This window comes from Bombina bombina, chromosome 5, assembly GCF_027579735.1.
Source record: "Bombina bombina isolate aBomBom1 chromosome 5, aBomBom1.pri, whole genome shotgun sequence".
NCBI classification, from domain to species: Eukaryota; Metazoa; Chordata; class Amphibia; order Anura; family Bombinatoridae; genus Bombina; species Bombina bombina.
Genome location: NC_069503.1, coordinates 504336601 through 504363214, shown reverse-complemented (window position 1 = coordinate 504363214; position 26614 = coordinate 504336601). Strand labels below are relative to the sequence as shown.

Here is a 26614-nt window from a genome sequence, read left to right as displayed (position 1 = left end):
CAACCTATTGCACATATTAGTGATAGACATAAAACGCTGTCAATATTGTTATAGCGCGCCCTTAGAAAATAATAGTTGCCGCTATTACTTTAGTCCCACTAATGTTGTGCTGCAGCTCTCAAGTTTGATACCTGACCCTTTGCTACTAACAATGTAGAATTTTTACATTGCAATTCAGGGACATATCCCTTGAAAAGCATCTTGATATGTTGATCTTATTTCCTTTGCTGTTGCTAACTAGGGCTATATAAAATGAGCTCCTGCACCGATTAAGCAGCCACTCTGTAGCATGGGCAAGATCATAGTTCTAAAGATGGTGGTATTCACTCCACTCTCCTTTCTGAGAGAAATGTGGGAAAAATAAAGAGGTAAATTACAGGAAAAGCAGACAAAATGAATAATGAAAGTATTGCATTTTTATATGCAATATTAAACACTTTATGAGGAAAAACCCAACCATTTTATATAATAGTTAATGTCACTTTCTGCCATAATGCTTTTCACTAGAAGTAATCAGCTACATACCATTGGTTTTTCAGTCTTAACAGATTTTACTTGAAGGCATTCTTCATGCTTTGAGGTAGTGTTACCTGAGGTGGCCCTGTGGTCTCCGTGTGATCCCCCTGAATTTGATGGGCCTGGCGACCGGCGACTGTGAATGCTCCCTGGTTCCCTTGGAGGTGGAGGTCTTGGGGGAATGTCTCTTGCTGCTTCTTGGTGACGTGGGCCTCTGGACCATGAACTGTCTTTACAGGTTTTCGCAGTGAAGCTAGGATCTGTGTAGCGTTTTGTACAGCCAGGGATCTTGCACACATATGGTTTCTGCAAAACACATAAAAGACAAAAATGGAGAAAGGAACATTTTGTATATTTTCTGAAAGTGTTTCTCTACCAGGGCTTCTATACAAACAAATGCGTCAAAAACTCTAGTAACACGTTTAAGCCCCTTTGAAGGGTTTAAACACACAATTAAAGGGGAACCAAAATCATAATATTAAAATCCTCTAATGAATTTTGAATTCTTATTGTCTTTTCATTTTATTAATTTTATGTTCCTTTAATAGAAATAAAAATAAATATTTTGAATAAATAATTTTATAGTAGGGCTGGCAACTAACGATTATTTTCATAATCAATTAATCAGCCGATTATTTTTTCGATTAATCGACTATATCGGAATTAAAAAATGAATCAATAATTGTTTCCTATATTTAAAAACAAAAATCCACATACTGAGTGTTACAAATATAAACTTCAGACTAAAACTTTACATTAACACAACTGTTTGTCCAATTTTTTTAGCAGCAGTGCACAATTTTATAAATTAAGCAAAACAAACCGTTTGAAAAGAGGTAGAACTAGAAGAAACAAGTAGACTATCACTGTTTTTTAACATTGTTATTCACTCTTTCAGAAATTTTGCATTGAAATGCAAAAATCTCAACATGTCCACATGCTCCTGGCTAAGGTTGGTTCTCTATTTGTTGCCTATATTTCCAGACAGCAGAGAGAGGCACTCAGATGGTGTTGATGTGCATGAGATGCATAAGTAGGGTTTTGAAAATTTCGCCAAAGTGGGGTATTTATCTTTGTTAGCTCTCACCCAATGCAAAGAGGCCAATTTAACAAATGTCCTGTCGGACCGATCCGACAGTGCGGGGGAAATTCCAAATTTTAAGTTTAGAATTTACAGGAAAGAGGAGCAAAGTAAATTAATGAAAGCATATTGCAATTTCTTTTTGATATAGTTACTTAAACATTTTTAGTAGTACAATCTCAATGTCATTAATTTGCCCTTTAACCCAACACTATAATGCAAAATAAAAGGAAAAACTATCCGTTTTTTATATTTATTAATAATATCTTAGTGATGAATATGTTTTTTGTATAGATTACCTCATTTGAATGAGTTCGATTTTGGTACTTGGCTCTGTCGGAGGCATTAGAAAAAGCCTTGTTGCAGCCTTCGTGCTCACAGACATATGGTTTTTCTCCAGTGTGGGATCTCAAGTGGGTCTTCAAGTTTTCAAGTCTGGAGTAGGCCCTTCGCGCAACCTTCAAACTGTAGGTGAGATCGTAAGAAATATTACTTATTTGTCAAGTGTTAGCATAGTGCCTCTTCTTTACATTTCTCATGTTATCGGTGGGTACATCAAATCATTAGGAAGCACTGCTTAGGGCAGATGAAGCATCTGAACAGAAAACAGTCAAGAATCTAAAAGTCTCCACTCTATGGGCAAATTTGTCCCTTTACCAGCGAATGTTAAATAGCCAGCCATTACAAGTGGCCTACTGTGAGCTCACTTTTACACTGCGCTATAAAACCATTAACCAGAGATAAGACCTCTGGTTAATGAAAACAAGTTGCCCCAATTTCCCCAAAATAAAAAGGACAGTACAGTAACATCAAATTAATAACTGACCTTTTTTTTTTTTTTAAACTGCTTGAAAGCCGCTATAAGGGATTATTAAAGTGAGGGGATGTGGGATGTAAGAAAAAAACGCCACTGAAAAGTGCCTTTACATGGAGGGTTCAATGTGGGACTGTGTTTTCTCTATAAAATATATGTAATGTATATGCTTATATACATATATATTCATGTGTTTATATGTGTATATACTCATATAAACATAAATATATATGTATATAAGCATGACATATATATTTTTCTTATTGCTGCCCAACGCTGCGCAATTTTGCCCCCTGCACTGCGCTAGGTGGTTTGCTGGTGGCTGTGGGCATGAAAACGAGGCTCCATTGGAGCTTATGAAAATGAGCCTCTTGTGAGGTTGCATTAGGATTCCGCTGCATCTGTAATTTTTGTGTGCTGGTATTATCTGAATATATTAGTGCTAGCGTAAGCGCAATATTGTTCTCCACTACATTATGTAGCTAGAACTTCTTCTGTGTATAATAATAAAAAAAAATTGTAAAATACTATACCCTATATCTATAAAATGGACACGGCAATCTACAGCATACTACTAGTGCATTTGTGTGGTTTTTCTCCCGTGTGTCGTCTCATGTTGAACTACACAACATGTACTGAGCTTGAATGGATTTTTGCTCTCTTGAACAGTCCCAGCCATCTACATACAATTCTTTTTTCTCTCAATGAATGTGATCATATATATGTGCTGTAGATAGGGAAAATAAACAAAACACATATTAAAAACAATTTCTTATTGCACATGTGTTGCATATAATTTATGGGGTTGATCACAATTCTTTAAAAAATTATTTTTCTAATAAACTAACCATTAAAGTCTACGTTGATGTTTGTAAACAGGGTTTAAGTTACATGATTAATGTCACTTTCAGAGGAGAGAAGACATGGGAAACTAGAGGACTTCCGGTGGGGCGGAGCCGTTAGACACGCTGCACGGCTCACGGCGCTCTAGAGAAGGGAGCTAGGAAATCTCCCCCGGCTAAAAGTTGCTTGCGCTATCCGAATCCCTGGGGCCGGTTGCAAGTTTTACAGACGCAGTCTACGTCTGAGCCAGTGACGTGCAGTGAGCTCAGAGGCTAGTGAGGCAGTGGCTATGATAGCCTGAGAAGCACATATATGAACCTAATAGAGGAAACTTAAATTTACGATTAAAATAGCCGGTTACACAATGATGATTAGAATAGTATCTAATATCTTGTATTTAAGCCTCTGTAGACAGTCCCCTTATCTCAGGGCTATTTATTTATTTATTTTTATCTATTGACTTGCATTTTAGCCAGTTAGTGCTGTGTCCTGCACAACCCCACAGGAGAGAGCACAATGTTATCTATATGACACACATAAATTAGCAGTCTCTTTTTGTAAAAAAGCTAATAAAAAAGCATGTGATAAGAGGCTGTCTGTAGTGGCTTAAACAGTCAGAAATTTAGAGATTAAACGGTTATAAAGTATATTAATATACAATTGTTAATTGTGCAAAGCTGGGGAATGGGTAATAAAGGTGTTATCTATCTTTTTAAATAATAGCGATTTTGGTGTAGACTGAATTCTGACCCATTCAGGATGAAATACTTGCAAGCACACAAAGAAGGCTCCAAACAATCTGACCCACATGTTAAAACCAGAAACTCCCTAATGCAGTGTTTTTCAACCAGTGTGCCGTGGCACACTAGGTGTGCCGTGAGAGATCCTCAGGTGTGCCACGGCAGACTGACAACAGTGTGACATATTTTTTAACTTTGCTTGTTTTTTAATCCCAGTGCAGGGGTAGTTTGTGTAACAGCACAATACATACAGTGTGTGTTTTGTGTGTATGTGTATATATATATATATATGCTGTATTAGGCTACAATGTGTGATTTTTTTTAAATTTTGGGATGGTGGTGTGCCACAGGATTTTTTTAATGTAAAAAAGTGTGCCACGGCAAAAAAAAGGTTAAAAATCACTGCCCTAATGCAACTTATGCATAAAAATGCAGGGGATGACTGGCAATTTTGGAACCAGGGGGCGAGTACAATTCAGTGGCCCAAGTACTAAAACCCTGCCCACTATGAAATTCTATATCTAATAGTTAAATTACAAGGGAAGTAAAGCACCTAAGAAAATGATAGAAATAACGCTATAAAAAAAGAATTTTAATGGAAAAAAACATATATTTTATTTTTTCTAACAATGCATAGCCCTAGCATACTGCTGACATCATGTACATTTCCAGAAAACTGCTGACATCCATGTACAGTCCTAACATACTACTGACATCCTTGTACAGCCCCTTACAAAACCATTATTCAGGGCCCCCACACATACATAGAAACACACTCACAAACACACAGAAACACACTAGGACATACAGAGGCACTAACACACACAGTGACACACACAGAAACAGACACATACAGAATCACACACAGAAATATACACTCAGATATACAAGAAGACTCACACAGACAGACACGCAAGCACTATCAGATACCATATACACATAGGAAACAACATACACAAAACCAGGCACCACATGCACACAAACAGGCACCCAAAAAGCACAGACAAGAAGCCACATACATCATCACTCACACATACACAAGCACCCACAGGAATACACACTAAGAGGCTGGCTAATCCACAAATATATACAGACAAGCACACACACACTCAGATACACACACATACACACTTCCACGTGACTTTTACATGAGTTAAATATATAATAGTTGAATAAAATGTTTTATTTATATTATATGCCAGTTGTACTTGTCAAGATGGAGTGCCCCCCTGCTCCTACTTACTGTGTGCCAGTAATACACTACATTTGATTAAGATTAAGGGCCTTTTACAACCACTTATTACATTTTTCTGCCACATGACTCCCTTCCCTCATTTATGCCACTCATCATATACCATATTAAATCTTCCAATCAGTTCCCCTACTCACATGAATGCCAGCTAAATGCCACAATATACCAGGCAAGATGCAAGACTCCCTGCCCCCATACATTCACTGAGAGATATCACAGCTCACTTGTGGATTTAATATGAAAACCACTAATAATAATATATCATATAAAATAATTTTTTAATACTAAAAATATAAAAACTATGCTTTTTAATAAATGACAGACAGATGAGATGAGGTGTTATAAACAGGAAAACCCAAAAGCATGGGAAACTGCATTAAAAAACTGTATTTATTGAAGGAAAACAACATTAGGATGACAGAGTGAAGTGCTGACCTTAAATCAATCAGTCTATCTAATCCACATACATAGAAACAAAATCAGCACAGTTTTGTTCTCTTTAGTTTTCAGTGCACATAACTAAGATACTCAGAAGTGTCTAGACCCAGTAGATCTCACCTTATATCTTGGGTGACATAGGAGTGTACTCAGCACTGACTGTTTTACAGGAGGGAATGTACATTGTTTATTATACAGACCAGAAGAGGTTCCTGCATAAAAAAGCACTAGCATTTGCTTTTTTGCACAAGGGCACCAGCTAGTGACAACACAATACTTACTGAGAGCTGTAGTAATAAAGCATACTTTACTATACAGACCAGGAGAGGTCCCTGCATAAAAAAGGCACTAGCATTTGCTTTTTTGCACAAGGGCACCAGCTAGTGACAACACAATAATTACTGAGAGCTGTAGTAAAAAAGCATTTATTATACAGACCAGGAGAGGTTCCTACATAAAAAATGCACTAGCATTTCCTTTTTTGCACAAGGGCACCAGCTAGTGACAACACAATACTTACTGAGAGCTGTAGTAATAAAGAATCATTTATTATACAGACCAGGAGAGGTTCCTGCATAAAAAAGGCACTAGCTTTTCTTTTTCTGCACAAGGGCACCAGCTAGTGACAACACAATACTTACTGAGAGCTGTAGTAATAAAGCATACTTTACTATACAGACCAGGAGAGGTTCCTGCATAAAAAAGGCACTAGCTTTTCTTTTTCTGCACAAGGGCACCAGCTAGTGACAACACAATAATTACTGAGAGCTGTAGTAATAAAGCATTTATTATACAGACCAGGAGAGGTTCCTGCATAAAAAAGGCACTAGCATTTACTTTTTTGCACAAGGGCACCAGCTAGTGACAACACAATACTTACTGAGAGCTGTAGTAATAAAGCATCATTTATTATACAAACCAGAAGAGGTCCCTGCATAAAAAGGCACTAGCATTTCCTTTTTTGCACAAGGGCACCAGCTAGTGACAACACAATACTTACTGAGAGCTGTAGTAATAAAGAATCATTTATTATACAGACCAGGAGAGGTTCCTGCATAAAAAAGGCACTAGCATTTCCTTTTTTGCACAAGGGCACCAGCTAGTGACAACACAATACTTACTGAGAGCTGTAGTAATAAAGAATCATTTATTATACAGACCAGGAGAGGTTCCTGCATAAAAAAGGCACTAGCATTTCCTTTTTTGCACAAGGGCACCAGCTAGTGACAACACAATACTTACTGAGAGCTGTAGTAATAAAGAATCATTTATTATACAGACCAGGAGAGGTTCCTGCATAAAAAAGGCACTAGCATTTCCTTTTTTGCACAAGGGCACCAGCTAGTGACAACACAATACTTACTGAGAGCTGTAGTAATAAATAGGGATGGGCGAATGTGCAAATTTTCGAATGTAGAACGAATGTTATTACCGAAATTCGAATTCTAAATTCGAATGTCGATAAGAACGAATATTCTTAAAAATTCGAAAATCGAATGTTATTTACAGTTTTCGAATGTCACTTTCGAATTCGAATGTTTATAATTATATCGAATGTCTACATTCGAAATTCGAATTTTTCGAATTCGAATATAAATTCGAATTTTTCTAATTCGAATATAAATTCGAATTTTTCTAATTCGAATATTGCATAATTCGAATATTACATTTAAAAGCATTAGAAATACTATTACAATCTAAATTCGAATTTTTCGAATTCGAATACACGTATTGCATAATTCGAATATTACATTTAAAGAAAAAGCATTAGAAATACTATTACAATCTAAATTCGAATTTTTCGAATTCGAATACACGTATTGCATAATTCGAATATTACATTTAAAGAAAAAGCATTAGAAATACTATTACAACCTAAATTCAAATTTTTCGAATTCGAATACACGTATTGCATAATTCGAATATTACATTTAAAGAAAAAGCATTAGAAATACTATTACAATCTAAATTCGAATTTTTCGAATTCGAATATTGCATAATTCGAATATTACATTTAAAGAAAAAGCATTAGAAATACTATTACAATCTAAATTCGAATTTTTCGAATTCGAATACACGTATTGGATAATTCGAATATTACATTTAAAGAAAAAGCATTAGAAATACTATTACAATCTAAATTCGAATTTTTCGAATTCGAATATTGCATAATTCGAATATTACATTTAAAGAAAAAGCATTAGAAATACTATTACAATCTAAATTCGAATTTTTCGAATTCGAATATTTTCGAATGTAATCGTGAAATTCGAAACCGAATATTCGAAAATCGAATGTTAGAATGTTATGTAAACATTCGAAATTCGATTCGAACGAACGAATGTGTTAAAATTCGTGCCGTTTTTCGAATGTTGCGAAACATTCGCCCATCCCTAGTAATAAAGCATTTATTATACAGACCAGGAGAGGTTCCTGCATAAAAAAGGCACTAGCATTTCCTTTTTTGCACAAGGGCACCAGCTAGTGACAACACAATACTTACTGAGAGCTGTAGTAATAAAGCATTTATTATACAGACCAGGAGAGGTTCCTGCATAAAAAAGGCACTAGCATTTCTTTTTCTGCACAAGGGCACCAGCTAGTGACAACACAATACTTACTGAGAGCTGTAGTAATAAAGCATCATTTATTATACAGACCAGGAGAGGTTCCTGCATAAAAAAGGCACTAGCATTTCCTTTTTTGCACAAGGGCACCAGCTAGTGACAACACAATACTTACTGAGAGCTGTAGTAATAAAGCATTTATTATACAGACCAGGAGAGGTTCCTGCATAAAAAAGGCACTAGCATTTCCTTTTTTGCACAAGGGCACCAGCTAGTGACAACACAATACTTACTGAGAGCTGTAGTAATAAAGCATTTATTATACAGACCAGGAGAGGTCCCTGCATAAAAAAGGCACTAGCATTTCCTTTTTTGCACAAGGGCACCAGCTAGTGACAACACAATACTTACTGAGAGCTGTAGTAATAAAGCATTTATTATACAGACCAGGAGAGGTTCCTACATAAAAAAGGCACTAGCATTTCCTTTTTTGCACAATGGCACCAGCTAGTGACAACACAATACTTACTGAGAGCTGTAGTAATAAAGCATCATTTATTATACAGACCAGGAGAGGTTCCTGCATAAAAAAGGCACTAGCATTTCCTTTTTTGCACAAGGGCACCAGCTAGTGACAACACAATACTGAGAGCTGTAGTAATAAAACATTTATTATACAGACCAGGAGAGGTTCCTGCATAAAAAAGGCACTAGCATTTCCTTTTTTGCACAAGGGCACCAGCTAGTGACAACACAATACTTACTGAGAGCTGTAGTAATAAAGCATTTATTATACAGACCAGGAGAGGTCCCTGCATAAAAAAGGCACTAGCATTTCCTTTTTTGCACAAGGGCACCAGCTAGTGACAACACAATACTTACTGAGAGCTGTAGTAATAAAGCATTTATTATACAGACCAGGAGAGGTTCCTACATAAAAAAGGCACTAGCATTTCCTTTTTTGCACAATGGCACCAGCTAGTGACAACACAATACTTACTGAGAGCTGTAGTAATAAAGCATCATTTATTATACAGACCAGGAGAGGTTCCTGCATAAAAAAGGCACTAGCATTTACTTTTTTGCACAAGGGCACCAGCTAGTGACAACACAATACTTACTGAGATCTGTAGTAATAAAGAATCATTTATTATACAGACCAGGAGAGGTTCCTGCATAAAAAAGGCACTAGCATTTACTTTTTTGCACAAGGGCACCAGCTAGTGACAACACAATACTGAGAGCTGTAGTAATAAAGCATTTATTATACAGACCAGGAGAGGTTCCTGCATAAAAAAGGCACTAGCTTTTCTTTTTCTGCACAAGGGCACCAGCTAGTGACAACACAATACTGAGAGCTGTAGTAATAAAGCATTTATTATACAGACCAGAAGAGGTTCCTGCATACAAAAGGCACTAGCTTTTCCTTTTTTGCACAAGGGCACCAGCTAGTGACAACACAATACGTACTGAGAGCTGTAGTAATAAAGCATACTTTACTATACAGACCAGGAGAGGTTCCTGCATAAAAAAGGCACTAGCATTTCCTTTTTTGCACAAGGGCACCAGCTAGTGACAACACAATACGTACTGAGAGCTGTAGTAATAAAGCATACTTTACTATACAGACCAGGAGAGGTTCCTGCATAAAAAAGGCACTAGCATTTGCTTTTTTGCACAAGGGCACCAGCTAGTGACAACACAATACTTACTGAGAGCTGTAGTAATAAAGCATCATTTATTATACAGACCAGGAGAGGTTCCTGCATAAAAAAGGCACTAGCATTTGCTTTTTTGCACAAGGGCACCAGCTAGTGACAACACAATACATACTGAGAGCTGTAGTAATAAAGCATTTATTATACAGACCAGGAGAGGTTCCTGCATAAAAAAGGCACTAGCTTTTCTTTTCTGCACAAGGGCACCAGCTAGTGACAACACAATACTTACTGAGAGCTGTAGTAATAAAGCAGGCTCTGCAGTCAATGTTGTTAACTGGTTAAAAAGCAGCAAATTACCAGATCACATTAAAAACAAAATATTCACAATAAAAAGTTAAAATAAACTGCCAGCAAAATGTGGGAAGCTATAATCATTACCAGCACTCCTCAGTCACAACAGTCAACATTGTTAATAAGCAGAAAGCTTACAGATCACAATAAAAGCATTAATATTAACACTATCATTTAACAGAATGAGTAAAGCTATAAACCTTATCCCTTACTGTGCACTTCTTCCTGCAGTCCTTATTCTCCCCTCTTGTTTCTAGTGAAGCCTGTGCTAGTGGGAGGGTCCCAGACTGGATCACAGTAACAGGAAGTGAACATCAGAGAGGGCCAGCCCTGCATCCTGCATAACTAATAATGCCAAGAAGAGTTTTACTTCTCTGATTGGCTCTCTCCCTAAGAGGCATCATGAGGGATGCCTCCTATTGGTCATTATTTTTGCTTCAGGTAGTTTGAAGTTACCACCAGTGGGTGGCGCTGCTGCTATTGAAGAAATGTATCCATGTTTTGCTATGAAGAGATGCAGTCCTGTATTATGCCTCTCCATAGCATTACATGGGTGGAAAAAAATTTTGTGTTTTTTTTTACAATTTTTTCTTAATTAAAATTTAACTAAACTTTGGCCCCATATGGCAGGGGAAGCAGTGCCTCCCCTGCCTCCTATGACTGCACGTCCCTGGTCTGAGCAGAGGAAGCCCTTTACTGGCGGTAAAGCCCGGCAGTGGATACCGCAACTACCGCAGAGAAAAACCGTCAGATTGAAGGAGAAGGACAGTAAAGTCGGGTAAGAGAGATATTACCCGTGAAGTGGTTGGCCTTGCTGACTGGAGTAGCCGCTTGTAGGAGGGGGTAGTCTGCCTGCAGAGAGATCTGTGGGGAGCGTGCCCTCCTCGCGGTGAAGAGCGTCACAGCTGCTTGTTTGTTTGGCCTGACTGACCGATAGCGGGAAGGAACCCCGGCTTTACCTCTACAAGGTTTTCAAAGCGGACTGCCAAATGTTTCTTTATACCTAATAAGGCACACCTGGCTTACAGGCATAGCGTACATATATGGGGTATCTTGGCTCCTGGGAGCTGAAGATTCACAGGAGGTGGATGAGGCTAAGTGACCCATTTGAGGGACTGAATTGACATAAGCTAGGGAGAAGTGACATTTCTTCTATTTGGTGAACTCTCTTTCCGCCCCCCTTCTCCTACTCACCTATTTCCCTTTCGATGGTCTAGGGGTAACAAGAGCCTGAAGTGTTCCCTAAAGAAGAATTAGGAGTATTTCTTACATCAAGGTGCCAAAGTATAGCAGGACTGATTACAACTGATGGTATTTAGAACTGCCACAATTAGTTCATAAAGCTGAACTTTACCCTAAGATACAAGGCGCAACAGTACATCGGTTCCTGACCATTTTGAAAATGGTGTTTCTCATAATCTAGGTTATTTCTACGCTACCTGGAGGCTTATAGAGAGCTAAGAGACTAGGCCTGGGCAATCTGGCTTTTCTCCTCACGTGGCATATTATATGATATATTACACGTTTCAAGAATGGTGCATTTATTTTCTGTTTAACAGTCTCCCTCTTTAGGAGAGAAGAGAGAGAGGGATTTAGACGGCTGAGTAATTGCTTAAATTTAGTTAAATAAATTGACCCTTTTTTTTTGTTGATATAGTTGGGTATATGCAATTTTTTTTACTCTTTTGTTAGCATAAGTTTATTAATTGCATTTGAGAAATGATTCACTATAATGCTTAAGATATCCTGGTTAAATTATGAATGTTTAAGGGATATAGCCCTTATTAATTAATTTCTATATATATATTAGTTGCTGATCCTCACAGGTGCCCGCTTTCCACAATTATAAATTGGGTGAGATATTAGGCCGTAACTACACTAACTCTTATAAATACACACTTATAGTTTAATACACAGTCACGCTTATAATAAAAAAAAAACAAAAAAAAACAAACAACACACACATACACTTGAACTTTAAGCTTAACTTACAGTTTTTTACTCTTATTAGGGACTCTAGTCCCCCTTGGATTTGCTCACTTTTTTCACATTTTCTTTTATTGTATTGCTTTTCACACCCACTATCAGTATTCACAGAATATATGGAAAGATATATTATACACACGAAACAGAGTTCCCCCATAATGCCACCCAAAGGCAAGGATAGAAAGGTTAGGAGTGCGGATACCTCATTGGACCCCGTATCAGAGGGGGCTATATCCCACGTGGACATTGGTAGTTTAGTGTCTCAATTAACCGATGTTTTTACCCCTCAATTTGATATTATTAAGAAGGAGCTCAGCAGTATTTCAACAGATATTATCTCCCTATCAAACGAGGTCAAGCAATTCGCCTCAAGGATACTAGAGGCGGAAAATAGGATCTCTGACTTAGAGGACCGGGTCAATGTCCAAGATAAAGTAATCCAAGATCATGATGGCAAGATTACTGGTCTACAATTCCGTCTGGAGGATCTTGAGGATCGCTCCAGACGGAATAATATAAGAATCATTGGTCTTCCTGAGTCCCCTGAGTACGAAGATCTTATAAAGGTCACTTCTTTATTATTACCCAAAGCTTTAGGTTTCCCTGAACAACAACTACCCTTAGAGGTAGAAAGAGCTCATAGGGTCGGATACAGTAGAACAAATATGGCTAGGGGCGATAGAAGCAGAATGTGCATTTTTAAGTTGCTTAGATTCCAGGATAAAGTAAACCTGTTAAAAGCATATAGAAAGATGGGGGAATTTGTGTTTGAAAAAAACAAGCTATTAATGTTTCAAGATTTCTCAATAGAAACATCTACCAAAAGAAAACAGATGATCCCGCTATGTACTAAGATTATTGATAAAGGGTTTAAAGCCTGGGTTGTGTACCCCGCAAAGATTATGTTAGAAGAAAATGGGGTTAGACGAATCCTTAATAATCCCCAAGAGGCCCACGAATTTATTAGTACCCTGTAATATACTAGGGAAATTAATTTAGGTCTAGATAGGGGAAATTATGTTAAGTAAGATAGATGCGCTATGTGTCTGGGTACGCGCTGATTTTTTGTGCGTTTTTTTTTTATTTTTTTTATTTTGTGCTTACTATGATGATTATAGATATGTTTTTGATGTTTGCAGTGCACACTGATGGCGTTAAATGGAAAAAAGAATGTATATTGTTGTTGAGCACTTACTATTTTAAAATTGAAACTATGTTAAGTAAGATAGATGCGCTATGTGTCTGGGTATGCGCTGATTTTTTGTGTGTTTTCTCTTTTTTTTTTGTGCTTACTATGATGATTATAGATATGTCCTTGAGGGTTGCAGTGCACACTGATAGCGTTAAATGGAAAAAAGAATTTATATTGTTGTTGAGCACTTATTATTTTAAAATTGAATATTTCACAGGTATAGGATGGGCAGTTTTCTTTTTATTATGTAGGGTTTCCCCTTTTTTTTTTTTTTTTTCTCTCTCGCCGGCCCTCTTCGCCCCTCTCTTCCCCCTCCCACCTCTGGGGTTAAGTTAATTTAGACCATAGCTTAAAAATAGCTTATCAGTGCACCTATATTTTCAATATATTTAATGGCAGTTAGGATTAATATGCTTTCTTGGAATGTAGGGGGCATTACGTCGCCTAGAAAACGCAAATTGATTATTAAACATCTGGTGAAGTTTAATCCCGATATTGTGATGTTGCAGGAAACACATTTGAATCTGGCAGAAGCTATGAAATTAAAGTGTAAATGGGTAGGGGAATGTGTTGCAGCTCCAGGAGTTAAAAGAAAATCAGGGGTAGCTATCTTGTTTCATAAAAATCTAGACTACAATATTGTGAAGAAGGAGATTGACCCAGAGGGAAGATACCTGATACTACATATTCAGATTAATAGGTGCAATTTTGTCATCTGCAATATATATGGTCCCAATTCTTTTTCTCCTATTTTCTGGGAAAATATTAGAAGTAAATTATTTCTGTTTTCAGCAGCTAATTTAGTTTTAGGGGGGGATTTTAATATGACGTTATGTCCCATTTTAGACAGATTGTCCTCAAAAAACCTACGTGAAAATAACAAAGTAGCAAAATATTTTAAGTCTTTTTGTCATGAATTAAAATTAATTGATATATGGAGATTTAAAAATCCAGAATTGCGTAGTTTTTCATGTGAGTCTAAATCCCACATGACATTCTCGAGAATTGATATGTTCTTAATCTCTAAACCACTTGCCTTATGTAGATCAGAAGCAAATATCTATGATATTGTTATCTCTGATCATGCGGTAATCTCTTTCATATTGGTGGCCATCTCCCCCCCTAAGGCCCAGAATACGTCTTTTTTTTTTCCTCGATTTTTGACGGATAGTCCTAAGTTCAGCAATTGGTTAAAACAGAAGTGGAAGGACTATGTTACCTTCAATATAGGGCAATTTAGTAAACCAGAGGTATTCTGGGAAGCAGCGAAAGCTGTATTAAGGGGGGAAATTAAGCTTTATTTATCCACTTGGAAGAAGAAAAAGCTGGAGCAAGAATCACAGTTAACAGCACAAGTTAGAAATGCTCTTAGAAAATTCTATGTCGATCAGACAAGAGATAACTGGGATAGATATTGTAAATTGAAAAGGGAAAGAGATATCTTTTTCAAACAAAGGTCACAGGAAGATGAATTGAAAATAAATTATCAATTTAGAGGTCATTATGGGGCCTCAGCCAAATTTCTGGCTAAAGTAGCCAAGGTGAGAAAAAGTAAGAATATTATCTCGACTATTAAAATGGGGAACATAAAGTATACTAATACAGAGGATATTAGTCAGACATTTTTTAACGTATTTCAACGGCTTTACGCAGAAACACAGGTTAATGCGGACAACGCATTAAACTTCTGGGCGAGTGTCAATCTCCCCAATATTTCGGAGGAGAATTTATCAGAGCTTAACAGACCTATCTCAGAGGAGGAAGTTCTTGAGGCTATACAATCAGCTAATCTTAATAAATCACCAGGACCGGATGCTATACCGATAGAATTTTACAAAATTCTGAAGGAAGAAGTAAAATTATCATTAGTGAACCTTTTTAATTACTATTTTTCTGCTGGTAATTCAATGTCTAATTATTTTTCGGCTGCGCGTATATCCCTGATCTTAACCCCTTAATGACCACAATGACCCTATATGTCACTGGTCGTTAAGGGTTTTTTCAGGACATAATGGCACAAGTCTAGCAAGAACACGGTATTAATTCCCTCCCTCCAGCAGGCTTTGTGGAATAGAGCAGTCTCAACGCTGGTGGCAAGACCGTGATATAAAACAATCAAGTCCCAAAAAAAGGCCAGCGACATACAGGGTACGTCGCTGGTCCTTAAGGGGTTAAAGAAAGGTAAGGACCCGGAAGATCCAGGGTCGTATAGGCCTATATCAGTACTCAATGCTGATTATAAATTGCTGACTGCTATTAACTCGATTAGGCTGGCCAAGTTATTAGATGGGATTATCCATCCAGATCAAACTGGATTTATGAGGGATAGGAATTCTCTTAAGAATATACGTCAAGTGACTACATTTCTAGATTATGCATGGAATTTAGATCCCAAGAACGAACAATTTAAAAAGATTTCTGAAGCAGCTATTTTAACAGTAGATGCTGAGAAGGCCTTTGATGCAGTGAACTGGAACTATTTATTTACAGCATTGGAACGGTTTGGATTCAAGAATCAGTTTCTGGAATTTGTCAGGAATTTATATAAAAACCCGATTTCATTTCTCTGCATCAATGGCCATTCTTCCCCATATATTTCACTTAAAAGAGGGACAAGACAAGGGTGTCCCCTCTCCCCTTTGCTTTTTAATTTAGCATTGGAGCCTTTTGCTATCCTATTGCGGGATAGGCTATTAGGGATTCAACTCGGTTCCTTTAGCTTAAATACCCTCTTATATGCGGATGATTTGTTAATATTCTTGGATAAGGCGCAATATTCCATCCCTATATTGTTACAATTATTTAAAAAAATTTCCTCCTTCTCAGGATATAAAATAAATTTCGATAAGAGTGAACTCCTCTGGGTAGATAAGAAAGGATCCAACTGGGAAGATCAGCCTTTTAAAGTGGTTGAGTTCTTTCGATATCTAGGTATTACCTTTCATAGAAACCCAACAATCTGGTACAAGTTAAATTTTCCTCCGATATTACAAAAAATTAAAAATGATCTTGAAAACTGGGCCTCGCTTCCTATCTCATTGACTGCTAGAATCAATCTGATTAAAACTATTATCTTCCCTAGAGTTCTATATCTTCTCCAGAATCTCCCGCTATTTATGACCAATAAAGATATTGGTAATGTACAGTCTTGGTTATCTAAATTTATATGGGGTAATAAGAAGCCAAGGATTAGTCTTAGTAAACTGATGCAGAAACGTCCTAGGGCAGGGCTGGCCTTACCAGACTTTAGGCTTTACAACTTGGCTAGCTTAGTCAAACTGGCCCTCGATTGGATCACAGGGGTAGATAAGTTCGTGACAACAGAGCTAGAATCATTCCTGATCTCCCCTTTCTCATTGAAAGCTGTTCTCCATTGCCCGGTACTAAAGTTACCTTCAAATCTTAGTAAACTAATTTCCCTTAAAAATGTTATTATAGCTTGGCAAAAAATTTGTCGAATATTAAAAATCTCCCCATTTTTTTCGGAATATCTCCCTATAGTAGGTAATCCTGAATTTACTCCGGGCATAAATCAGAGAGTGTTTAGATTATGGGCCGAAGCTGGACTGACTTATGTTTATCAGTTATTTGATGATAATCAGTTATTACCCTCAGAATTATTATTTCAAAGGTTTAATTTACATTGTTTGAATCTATTTACTTATTTTCAACTACGGCATTATATATTTACACAAAAATGGAATTCTGAATTTCTAAGGGATTGGATGGACATTAAAAATATTATCCGGCAATTCTCTCTGGGTCAGTCTTCGATATCATTGATCTATGATATCCTTCTGGCTAGACAGGGTGAATTATGCGTAGATAAACTATATAACTTCTGGAAGAAATATTTGCCAGAATTAGAGGAGAACAGGATTGAGCGAAGCTTCACAGAGTTAGAAAAATTACAAGTTTCCATATCATGGAAAGAAGCGCACTTAAAATTAGTCAATAATTATTATCTTTCCCCAGATAAAATGGCCAGATTCTATCCTTCTCAGAATTATGCCTGCCCAAGATGTTCCATGGATAGGGCGGATATTCTCCATATGTTTTGGTTTTGTCCAAAGATTCAACAATATTGGCAAAAGATAAGATTCTGGTATAGTAAAATCTATAGAGATATGGCACCATTCACGGCTGATGAGGTAGTTTTTCTAACTAATGCTGAGTTACGCCCTAAGAGGGTGATAAAGATATTTAACACAATTATTATAATTGCGAGACAGTTAATCACTAAAGGCTGGAAAGATCATACAGCTCCTAGAATCACAGGGTTCCTTAAAGAAATCCAGTTCCAAATTTTATTTGAATCCTTTCATACTAAATTTATAGCTGAACGTAAGGTCAGGGCCTTTCTTCTGGATTGGTCTCCACTAATTATTTCTTACCCATTACAGATTCAAAGACGTATTTTACAACCCTTCTTAAATTCTATAGCTTTCTTGGAATTGGTTATATTAGAAGTATTCCCGTCAACATGGATATCGGGTCCCCAGGAGATAACATTATGAAATAGTAATTGTGAAATAATAAGTAGAGAAAGAGAAGAGGTGGGGCTAGTAAGAGAGGTGGGGGGTGGGCAGAGGGGGTGGGAGGGGGGGGAGAGAGAGAAAGTGTATAGTATAGATTATTTTTTTTTTATTATTATTTCTTTTAATTTTCTTTCTTTCCACTTTTTTTTTTCTTTTTTTTTTTTTTTTTCTTCTCTCTTCTTTTTTTCTCCTTTCTTCTTTCCCCCGGTTCATTAGTGGTTTAAATATTTATAAAATTTCCAGCGATATAATTGATCAGATCCTAAAAGTCAGGTATTAGTATTTACTTGTCTTGTTATGTTTGCTTGGTATCACTCACTATTGTTATTCTTTATATTTCTGTTTTTGTATATGTATGAAGGCCTTGCATGGCACAATGAAATACAACTTGACATGTATTTACTTTTTTTTCTCTGTTGTTGCTGGAATTAATAAAGATATTAAAAAAAAAAAAATGTCACTTTCAGAGAAGCAATGCATTAATGGCACTTAGCTGAATATGCCCACTGAGCCTATCAAGAATGGCAAATGTGTGTAGCCACCATCCAGCAACCAGGTTCAACCAGGTTGTGTGGGTTTATGGTTCTGTGCTGCAAACAAAAGTACAATAATAAAGGGATCTAATACACTAGTGATACATTAGTGATTTAACGTATATTCTAACCCCAGGTTTTTCTGCCTTTAAAGGGACAGTCTACTCTAGAAATCTTATAGTTTAAAAAGATAGATAATCCCTTTGTTACCCATTCCCAAATTTGGAAAACAAACATGGTTATATTAATATAATTTTTACCTTGGTGATTACTTTGTATCTAAGCCTCTGAAGACTGTCCCCTTATTTCAGTTCTTTTGACAGACTTGCATTGTACCCAATTGACGCTGACTCATAAATAACTCCACACGAGTGAGCACAATGTAATCTTTATGGCACACATGAACTAGCGCTGTCTAGCTGTTAAAAACTGTCAACATGCTGCCTTCAAGAGCTTAGGTTTAACTTTCAACAAAGAATATCAAAAGAACAAAGCAAATTTGATGACAAAAAAATTGCATGCTCTGTCTGAATCATGAAAGTTTAATTTTGACTAGACTGTCCCTTTAATTAAAAACGGCCTCCTATGTAAACATAGTCTTATTGTGTTAATGATGAGTATTATTACATATAAATGAGTTTTAGTGTCTGTTTCCATTTCCAATCATCAAATTATTTAAAGATAACAGTATTTTTTCAGTATATTGTTTATTAAACATGCAATTTTCATTGCTTATGACTTTAACAGAAAGAAACAAGTTTTGTATTCTTCAGTCAGTTATGTTTATTTAACCATCTCGGTATTAAAAAATCTGGTGTTCATGATGCAATAGTTTCTAATTGTGGTTTCTAGAAGATACAATTAAAATAATTTCTATGTGTTCTTAATTATTTTTTTTTCTTGGACTGTCCATTGGGCAAGTCCAACTATCAACAGATATTTACAGAATATAGTTTTTAATTAGTAAATGAAGAATTTTAGGCCAGAAGTTTAGAAATAGCTTATATACTAGTAATATTTCCATCTCACCTATTGGTGGCACAATGTAGCTAAAATAGCTATTTTTGCCAAGTAACATTTTTAGTCTTCTTTTATCGTGAAATTTGAAGTTTCGTTATATGTGGAAATATGTTTCACACTGTCCTATGTAAATATTTTCTTCTCTAAATACCATTTTTGTTATGCATAATTTTATTTATAAGGAATGAGTTAATCTCCAAACAAAAAAATGTAAAAAAAAATCTAGAGACATTTTTTGTTTCGATTCCATAACGTAAGTATGAAGTGGCAAATTAATAGTTATATCAATCAGTTCAATTAACACACAGAGAAATGAAAGCAAATATCAGATGATTCTACAATTCTATGATTAAGCTGAAACTTGAACACTGACTGAATAATAGTTGAATAAAGTTGTATGAGGTTATTTATAGACAGCCTTTCAGTCAGTCCATAACTGCACTATCCACCTTTAGATTGCATTTAAACAAAAATCAATTTTAAACTTTGCAAGATTACAACTTTGTACACTGACTTTGCGTAAAGCTGAAACACAAATAGAAAAGATCTATTTTTTACATTTAATACAATGGGAAAAGGGGGCAAAATAAATAATGATAGTATAATGCAAAGTTGTTTTTTTACTACACATAATTAAACATTTTGCATTCAAATCTTACTGTTTAATATCAATTTAAGTCCAAATACAACATGCTGGTAAATTAAGATCATGCAACTCAAAATGTCCAATTTACAAGTCTATCATGAGTCACTGCTTCATGGGAGCTAATGTGCTATAATACTATACTAACAAATGCTGATTTTCAAATATAGCCGTAATAAATTAATTATATTTATATTTTCCATTTGACTTAAAGGGACAGTCAACTCCATCATTTTTATTGTTTAAAAAGATAGATACTCCCTTTATTACCCATTCCCCAGTTTTGCATAACCAACATTGTTATATTAATATACTTTTACCTTGTATCTATGCCTCTTTTGACATCCCCGGATCACATGACTATTTATTTATTATCTATTGACTTACATCTTAGTGTAATTAGTGCAGTGTTATCCACAAACCACGGGCGTGAGCACAATGTTATCTATATATCCCACATGAATTAGCAGTGTCTTGTGAAAAGCAAATAAAAACAGAATTTATGCTTACCTGATAAATTACTTTCTCCAACGGTGTGTCCGGTCCACGGCGTCATCCTTACTTGTGGGAATATCTCTTCCCCAACAGGAAATGGCAAAGAGTCCCAGCAAAGCTGGCCATATAGTCCCTCCCAGGGTCCGCCCACCCCAGTCATTCGACCGACGGACAGGAGGAAAAAATAGAAGAAACCATATGGTGTCGTGGTGACTGTAGTTAGAGAAAATAATTCATCGGACCTGATTAAAAAACCAGGGCGGGCCGTGGACCGGACACACCGTTGGAGAAAGTAATTTATCAGGTAAGCATAAATGCTGTTTTCTCCAACATTGGTGTGTCCGGTCCACGGCGTCATCCTTACTTGTGGGAACCAATACCAAAGCTTTAGGACACGGATGAAGGGAGGGAGCAAATCAGGTCACCTAAACGGAAGGCACCACGGCTTGCAAAACCTTTCTCCCAAAAATAGCCTCCGAAGAAGCAAAAGTATCAAATTTGTAAAATTTGGCAAAAGTGTGCAGTGAAGACCAAGTCGCTGTCTTACATATCTGATCAATAGAAGCCTCGTTCTTGAAGAGCCATGTGGAAGCTACAGCCCTAGTGGAGTGAGCTGTGATTCTTTCAGGAGGCTGCCGTCCGGCAGTCTCATAAGCCAATCGGATGATGCTTTTAATCCAAAAAGAAAGAGAGGTAGAAGATGCTTTTTGACCTCTCCTTTTACCAAAATAGACGACAAACAGAGAAGAAGTCTTTCGTAGCTTCTAAGTAGAATTTTAGAGCACGGACTACATCTAAATTGTGTAGCAAACGTTCCTTCTTTGAAACTGGATTCGGACACAAAGAAGGTACAACTATCTCCTGATTAATATTTTTGTTGGAAACAACCTTTGGTAGAAAACCAGGCTTAGTACGCAAAACAAACTTATCTGAATGGAACACCAGATAGGGTGGAGTACATTGTAGAGCAGATAACTCAGAAACACCTTCTAGCAGAAGAAATAGCAACCAAAAACAAAACTTTCAAAGATAACAACTTAATATCTACGGAATGTAAAGGTTCAAACGGAACCCCTTGAAGAACTGAAAGAACTAGATTTAAACTCCAGGGAGGAGTCAAAGGTCTGTAAACAGGCTTGATCCGAACCAAAGCCTGAACAAATGCTTGAACATCTGGCACAACTGCCAGTCGTTTGTGTAGTAGGACAGATAAAGCAGAAATCTGTCCCTTTAGAGAACTTGCAGATAATCCTTTATCCAAAACTTCTTGTAGAAAGGAAAGAATCCTAGGAATCTTTATCTTATTCCATGGGAATCCCTTGGATTCACACTAGCAGATATATCTTTTCCATATTTTATGGTAAATCTTTCTAGTTACCGGTTTTCTGGCTTGAACCAGAGTATCTATCACGGAATCTGAAAACCCACGCTTTCATAGAATCAAGCGTTCAATCTCCAAGCCGTCAGCTGGAGGGAGACCAGATTTGGATGTTCGAATGGACCCTGAACAAGAAGGTCCTGTCTCAAAGGTATCTTCCATGGTGGAACCGATGACATATTCACCAGGTCTGCATACCAAGTCCTGCGTGGCCACGCAGGAGCTATCAAGATCACCGAGGCCCTCTCCTGTTTGATCCTGGCTACCAGCCTGGGAATGAGAGGAAACGGTGGAAACACATAAGCTAGGTTGAAGGTCCAAGGCGCTACTAGTGCATCCACTAGAGTCGCCTTGGGATCCCTGGATCTGGACCCGTAGCAAGGAACCTTGAAGTTCTGACGGGACGCCATCAGATCCATATCTGGAATGCCCCATAGTTGCGTCAACTGGGCAAAGATCTCCGGGTGGAGTTCCCACTCCCCCGGATGGAATGTCTGACGACTCAAATAATCCGCTTCCCAGTTTTCCACACCTGGAATGTGGATCGCAGATAGGTGGCAGGAGTGATTCTCCGCCCATTGTATTATTTTGGTCACTTCTTTCATCGCCAGGGAACTCCTAGTTCCCCCCTGATGATTGAGATACGCAACAGTCGTCATGTTGTCTGATTGGAATCTTATGAATCTGGCCTTTGCTAGCTGAGGCCAAGCCTTGAGAGCATTGAATATCGCTCTTAGTTCCAGAATGTTTATCAGGAGAAGAGACTCTTCCCGAGACCACAGTCCCTGAGCTTTCAGGGATTCCCAGACCGCGCCCCAGCCCACTAGGCTGGCGTCGGTCGTGACGATGACCCACTCTGGACAGCAGAAGCTCATTCCCTGGGATAGGTGATCCTGGGTTAGCCACCAACGGAGTGAGTCCACCACATACTCTTAACCATCTCCGTGGAGATGTTGCCTGTGCAACGGCAAAGAGAATGACTGGGGTGGGCGGAGCCTGGGAGGGACTATATGGCCAGCTTTGCTGGGACTCTTTGCCATTTCCTGTTGGGGAAGAGATATTCCCACAAGTAAGGATGACGCCATGGACTGGACACACCAATGTTGGAGAAAAAAGCATGTGATAAGAGGCTGTCTGTAGTAGCTTAGTAACAAGCAGAAATGTAGAGGTTTAAATATTATAAAGTATATTACATTTCTTGGGCTATATATACTTAGCTGCCTATCGGCTAGATTTAGAGTTCTGCGGCCAAAGGGGTGCGTTAGCTACACGTGTATTTTTCCCCCGCAGCTTTTAAATACCGCTGGTATTTAGAGTTCACAGAAGGGCTGCGTTAGGCTCCAAAAAGGCAGTGTATAGCATATGTACCGCAACTGCAACTCTAAATACCAGCGGTGCTTATGGACGCGGCCAGCTTCAAAAACGTGCTCGTGCACGATTCCCCCATAGAAAACAATGGGGCATTTTGAGCTGAAAAAAACCCTAATACCTGCAAAAAAGCAGCGTTCAGCTCCTAACGCAGCCCCATTGTTTCCTATGGGGAAACACTTCCTATGTCTGCACCTAACACCCTAACCTGTACCCCGAGTCTAAACACCCCTAACCTTACCCTTATTAACCCCTAATCTGCCACCCCCGCTATCGCTAACCCCTGCATATTTTTTTAACCCCTAATCTGCCGCTCCGTACACCGCCGCAACCTACGTTATCCCTATGAACCCCTAATCTGCTGCCCCTAACACCGCCGACCCCTATATTATATTTATTAACCCCTAATCTGCTGCCCCCAACGTCGCCTCCACCTACCTACACTTATTAACCCCTAATCTGCCGACCGGACCTCACAGCTACTATAATAAAGTTATTAACCCCTAATCCGCCTCACTCCCACCTCAATAACCCTATAATAAATAGTATTAACCCCTAATCTGCCCTCCCTAACATCACTGACACCTAACTTCAAGTATTAACCCCTAATCTGCCGACCGGACCTCGCCGCTACTACAATAAAGTTATTAACCCCTAAAGCTAAGTCTAACCTTAACACTAACACCCCCCTAAGTTAAATATAATTATTATCTAATGAAATAAATTAACTCTTATTAAATAAATGATTCCTATTTAAAGCTAAATACTTACCGGTAAAATAAACCCTAATATAGCTACAATATAAATAATAATTATATTGTAGCTATTTTAGGATTTATTTTTATTTTACAGGCAACTTTCAATTTATTTTAACTAGGTACAATAGCTATTAAATAGTTATTAACTATTTAATACCTACCTAGTTAAAATAAAGAGAAAATTACCTGTAAAATAAAAACTAACCTAAGTTACAATAACACCTAACACTACACTATACTTAAATAAATTATTCCTATTTAAAACTAAATACTTACCTGTAAAATAAACCCTAACGGCTAGATTTAGAGTTTTGTCGGTAACGACCCGAAAAGCTAACGCTGGCTTTTTTCTGGCCGCGCCATAAAAATAACTCTGGTATTGAGAGTCCACATAAAGGCTGCGTTAGGCTCCAAAAAAGGAGCGTATAGCATATTTAACGCAACTTCAACTCTCGATACCAGAGTTGCTTACGGACGCGGCCAGCCTCAAAAACGTGCTCGTGCACAATTCCCCCATAGGAAACAATGGGGCTGTTTGAGCTGAAAAAAAACCTAACACCTGCAAAAAAGCCGCGTTCAGCTCCTAACGCAGCCCCATTGTTTGCTATGCGGAAACACTTCCTACGTCTGCACCTAACACTCTAACATGTACCCCGAGTCTAAACACCCCTAACCTTACACTTATTAACCCCTAATCTGCCGCCCCCGCTATCGCTGACCACTGCATATTATTATTAACCCCTAATCTGCCGCTCCGTAAACCGCCGCTACTTACATTATCCCTATGTACCCCTAATCTGCTGCCCCTAACACCGCCGACCCCTATATTATATTTATTAACCCCTAATCTGCCCCCACAACGTCGCCTCCACCTGCCTACACTTATTAACCCCTAATCTGCCTTGCGGACCGCACCGCTATTATTATAAAGTTATTAACCCCTAATCCGCCTCACTAACCCTATAATAAATAGTATTAACCCCTAATCTGCCCTCCCTAACATCGCTGACACCTAACTTCAATTATTAACCCCTAATCTGCCGATTTGAGCTCACCGCTATTCTAATAAATGTATTAACCCCTAAAGCTAAGTCTAACCCTAACACTAACACCCCCCTAAATTAAATATAATTTTAATCTAACAAAATTAATTAACTCTTATTAAATAAATTATTCCTATTTAAAGCTAAATACTTACCTGTAAAATAAATCCTAATATAGCTACAATATAAATTATAATTATATTATAGCTATTTTAGGATTAATATTTATTTTACAGGTAACTTTGTATTTATTTTAACCAGGTACAATAGCTATTAAATAGTTAAGAACTATTTAATAGCTAAAATAGTTAAAATAATTACAAATTTACCTGTAAAATAAATCCTAACCTAAGTTATAATTAAACCTAACACTACACTATCAATAAATTAATTAAATAAAATACCTACAATTACCTACAATTAAACCTAACACTACACTATCAATACATTAATTAAATACAATACCTACAAATAACTACAATGAAATAAACTAACTAAAGTACAAAAAATAAAAAAATATTTACAGGGGACGGAGCCAACTACAGAGGAGCCAAGACGTATATCTTGTGTGCTCCTGCAGAATTTATGAATATTAGATTAATAAGGGCACAGAATTTATATTTCTGGGTTAAGTGCTGGACTTCTATTTATGAAAGGAGTGTGCTGTCTACTGGAAGATTAGTTACATGTGATCTTAGACATTTCCTACGATAATTTTGGTCTGGGCCTGTATCATCTATCGCGACCACGAGGTAGGAGTAGTACTTGAACTATATCCATAGCTTGCCTTATACGGAACCATTTACTATTGAAACAAATATGGCAATCTCATATGAAATGGTGCTGAAGTGCCTAGAGGATTTGGAGGTGAAGATGTGCTCTAACTTTACTGACTTGACGCTGGTAATCAGAGATCAGCTTGGAGGAGGCGTACGATCGGATATTAAACAGATGGCGGACATAATTACCTATGAAAATGGTGAGACCGCCTTACTAGCTGAAAAAATACTGTCCACTGAGACGGGAGCTGAATCTGCGGAGCAAGCTACTGCGGGGCAGCTGACTGTCCCCGTGGGGCAGATAACATGCACGGCACCGGCTCATGTGGAGTTCCCTTTGCACGAGACTCATCTGCATGCAAACACAGACATCACTCTGGAGAGGTGCTTTCCAGCTCCATTGGGCATAGATAAGCAGTGGCGAGACAAAATGTCGCTACCCCCTAACTTCACACCGCTGACTGGAGAGCAGCGTCCTAATGAAGAAGTCCCGTGTATGGGTATTGCTGAGGCTGCAGCCTCTTTGGAGCTCACAGCAGAAGCTTACAGCGCTATGCCGCCGACGGTAGTATCTAGCACTGGACGTTTATCGGCCACTTCAGCTGGGGTCATTCAAGT

At 37.7% G+C, this 26614-nt stretch overlaps 1 protein-coding gene across 1 annotated transcript in view; it reads right to left on the bottom strand.

Annotated features, from left to right (window-relative positions):
* LOC128661522 (zinc finger protein GLI3-like) overlaps positions 1-25997 on the bottom strand; it is a 31627-nt gene extending 5630 nt beyond the window's left edge. The window contains 7 exon segments of the mRNA XM_053715771.1: positions 526-704; positions 707-767; positions 769-822; positions 1897-2062; positions 2977-3032; positions 3035-3109; positions 25983-25997. Coding sequence (XP_053571746.1) covers positions 526-704; positions 707-767; positions 769-822; positions 1897-2062; positions 2977-3032; positions 3035-3109; positions 25983-25997 — 606 coding nt within the window.
* Positions 25998-26614: the final 617 nt, after the last annotated feature.